This window comes from Oncorhynchus gorbuscha, unplaced genomic scaffold, assembly GCF_021184085.1.
Source record: "Oncorhynchus gorbuscha isolate QuinsamMale2020 ecotype Even-year unplaced genomic scaffold, OgorEven_v1.0 Un_scaffold_5746, whole genome shotgun sequence".
Taxonomy (NCBI): domain Eukaryota; kingdom Metazoa; phylum Chordata; class Actinopteri; order Salmoniformes; family Salmonidae; genus Oncorhynchus; species Oncorhynchus gorbuscha.
In genome coordinates, this window is record NW_025749480.1 from 4,398 (window position 1) to 7,500 (window position 3,103).

Below are 3,103 nucleotides of genomic sequence, written 5' to 3' on the forward strand. Positions count from 1 at the left end.
TGGATTATACTACGGTGGAATAGGACTGTGGATTATACTACGGTGGAATAGGACTGTAGATTATACTACGGTGGAATAGGACTGTGGATTATACTACGGTGGAATAGGACTGTAGATTATACTACGGTGGAATAGGGCTGTGGATTATACTACGGTGGAATAGGGCTGTAGATTATACTACGGTGGAATAGGACTGTGGATTATACTACGTGGTGTGGAATAGGACTGTAGATTATACTACGGTGGAATAGGACTGTGGATTATACTACGGTGGAATAGGACTGTGGATTATACTACGGTGGAATAGGACTGTAGATTATACTACGGTGGAATAGGGCTGTAGATTATACTACAGTGGAATAGAGCTGTGGATTATACTACGGTGGAATAGGACTGTGGATTATACTACGGTGGAATAGGACTGTAGATTATACTACGGTGGAATAGGACTGTAGATTATACTACGGTGGAATAGGACTGTGGATTATACTACGGTGGAATAGGACTGTGGATTATACTACGGTGGAATAGGACTGTGGATTATACTACGGTGGAATAGGGCTGTGGATTATACTACGGTGATGGGGAATAGGGCTGTGGATTATACTGCGGTGGTGTGGAATAGGACTGTAGATTATACTGCGGTGGTGTGGAATAGGACTGTGGATTATACTACGGTGATGTGGAATAGGACTGTAGATTATACTACGGTGGAATAGGACTGTAGATTATACTACGGTGGAATAGGACTGTAGATTATACTACGGTGGAATAGGACTGTGGATTATACTACGGTGGAATAGGACTGTGGATTATACTACGGTGGAATAGGACTGTGGATTATACTACGGTGGAATAGGACTGTGGATTATACTACGGTGGAATAGGACTGTAGATTATTCTACAGTGGAATAGGGCTGTGGATTATACTACGGTGGAATAGGACTGTAGATTATTCTACAGTGGAATAGGACTGTAGATTATTCTACAGTGGAATAGGACTGTAGATTATACTACGGTGGAATAGGACTGTAGATTATACTACGGTGGAATAGGACTGTAGATTATTCTACAGTGGAATAGGACTGTAGATTATTCTACAGTGGAATAGGACTGTAGATTATACTACGGTGGAATAGGACTGTGGATTATACTACGGTGATGTGGAATAGGACTGTAGATTATACTACGGTGGAATAGGACTGTAGATTATACTACGGTGGAATAGGACTGTAGATTATACTACGGTGGAATAGGACTGTAGATTATTCTACAGTGGAATAGGACTGTAGATTATTCTACAGTGGAATAGGACTGTAGATTATACTACGGTGGAATAGGACTGTGGATTATACTACGGTGATGTGGAATAGGACTGTAGATTATACTACGGTGGAATAGGACTGTAGATTATACTACGGTGATGTGGAATAGGACTGTGGATTATACTACGGTGGAATAGGACTGTAGATTATACTACGGTGGAATAGGACTGTAGATTATACTACGGTGGAATAGGACTGTAGATTATACTACGTGGTGTGGAATAGGACTGTGGTTTATAATATTTATGATTCGTTGTACCTGAAACTAATGTTCAGGATGATTTGAATAGGTCTTTACCTGAATCTAATGTTCAGGATGATTTGAATAGGTCTTTACCTGAATCTAATGTTCAGGTGATTTGAATAGGACTGTCAGGATGATTTATAGGTCTTTAACTGAATCTAAAGTTCAGGATGATTTGAATAGGTCTTTATGAAACTAATGTTCAGGATGATTTGAATAGGTCTTTACCTGAATCTAATGTTCAGGATGATTTGAATAGGTCTTTACCTGAATCTACTGTTCAGGATGATTTGAATAGGTCTTTACCTGAATCTACTGTTCAGGATGATTTGAATAGGTCTTTACCTGAATCTACTGTTCAGGATGATTTGAATAGGTCTTTACCTGAATCTAATGTTCAGGATGATTTGAATAGATCTTTACCTGAAACTAATGTTCAGGATGATTTGAATAGGTCTTTACCTGAATCTAATGTTCAGGATGATTTGAATAGGTCTTTACCTGAATCTACTGTTCAGGATGATTTGAATAGGTCTTTAACGGATGATTTGAATAGGTCTTTACCTGATTCTAATGTTCAGGATGATTTGAATAGGTCTTTAACTGATGATTTGAATAGGTCTTTACCTGAATCTAATGTTCAGGATGATTTGAATAGGTCTTTAACTGATGATTTGAATAGATCTTTACCTGCCGTGAAAAGATGGCTGACTAACATTAATTAATTAAATCAACATAATGGCTCCTACAGGTGGGGAGGAGCTGGAGATGAGGTCACTTCCTGTCCCGGGTCGTGACCCCTCTGTGACCCCTGGGCTGGGGTCGTCTCTTCTGGGTCGTCTGAATGGAGGGATGAACTACCCCACCATCCTGCCCTCCTTCGTCTGCAGCTACCGCAGCTTCACCCCTAAGCCCCTCCCCACACAGCATCACATCCCCACACACCCCCACAACCCCCTCCCCACACACCCCCACAACCCCCTCCCCACGAACCTCCACAGCCCCCTCCCCACATACCTCCACGGCCCCCACCCCACACAACCTCACATCCCCCTCCCCACACAGCCTTACAGCCCCCTCTCCAGACACCCCCACAGCCCCCAACCCACAGAACCCCACATACCCCTCCCCACACAGCCCCAGAGGCCACTCCCCTCACAGCCCTCGCCCCTCTCAGAAAACAGTCCGGACCCCCTCAGCAAGCTGCATCAACTCATGGGACAGCACAGTAAGAGCCATCTCTCTCTCTCTATATATATATATACACAGTATTTCTATAGTATAACTAATAAGAACCATCTCTCTACATACAGTATTTCTATAGTAGAACCATCTCTCTATATATACACAGTATTTCTATAGTAGAACTAATAAGAACCATCTCTCTATATACAGTATTTCTATAGTAGAACTAATAAGAACCATCTCTCTATATACAGTATTTCTATAGTAGAACTAATAAGAACCATCTCTCTATATACAGTATTTCTATAGTAGAACTAATAAGAACCATCTCTCCATATACAGTATTTCT

At 41.4% G+C, this 3,103-nt stretch overlaps 1 protein-coding gene across 1 annotated transcript in view; it reads left to right on the forward strand.

Moving 5' to 3' along the window:
• Window positions 1–2,421: 2,421 nt before the first annotated feature.
• LOC124029179 (voltage-dependent T-type calcium channel subunit alpha-1H-like) overlaps window positions 2,422–3,103 on the forward strand; it is a gene marked incomplete at its 3' end in the record, with an annotated part of 8,329 nt that continues 7,647 nt past the window's right edge. Inside the window, exon 1 of the mRNA XM_046340985.1 lies at window positions 2,422–2,797. Within this exon, the coding sequence (XP_046196941.1) occupies window positions 2,422–2,797 (376 nt within the window). The remainder of the gene's footprint in view (window positions 2,798–3,103) is intronic.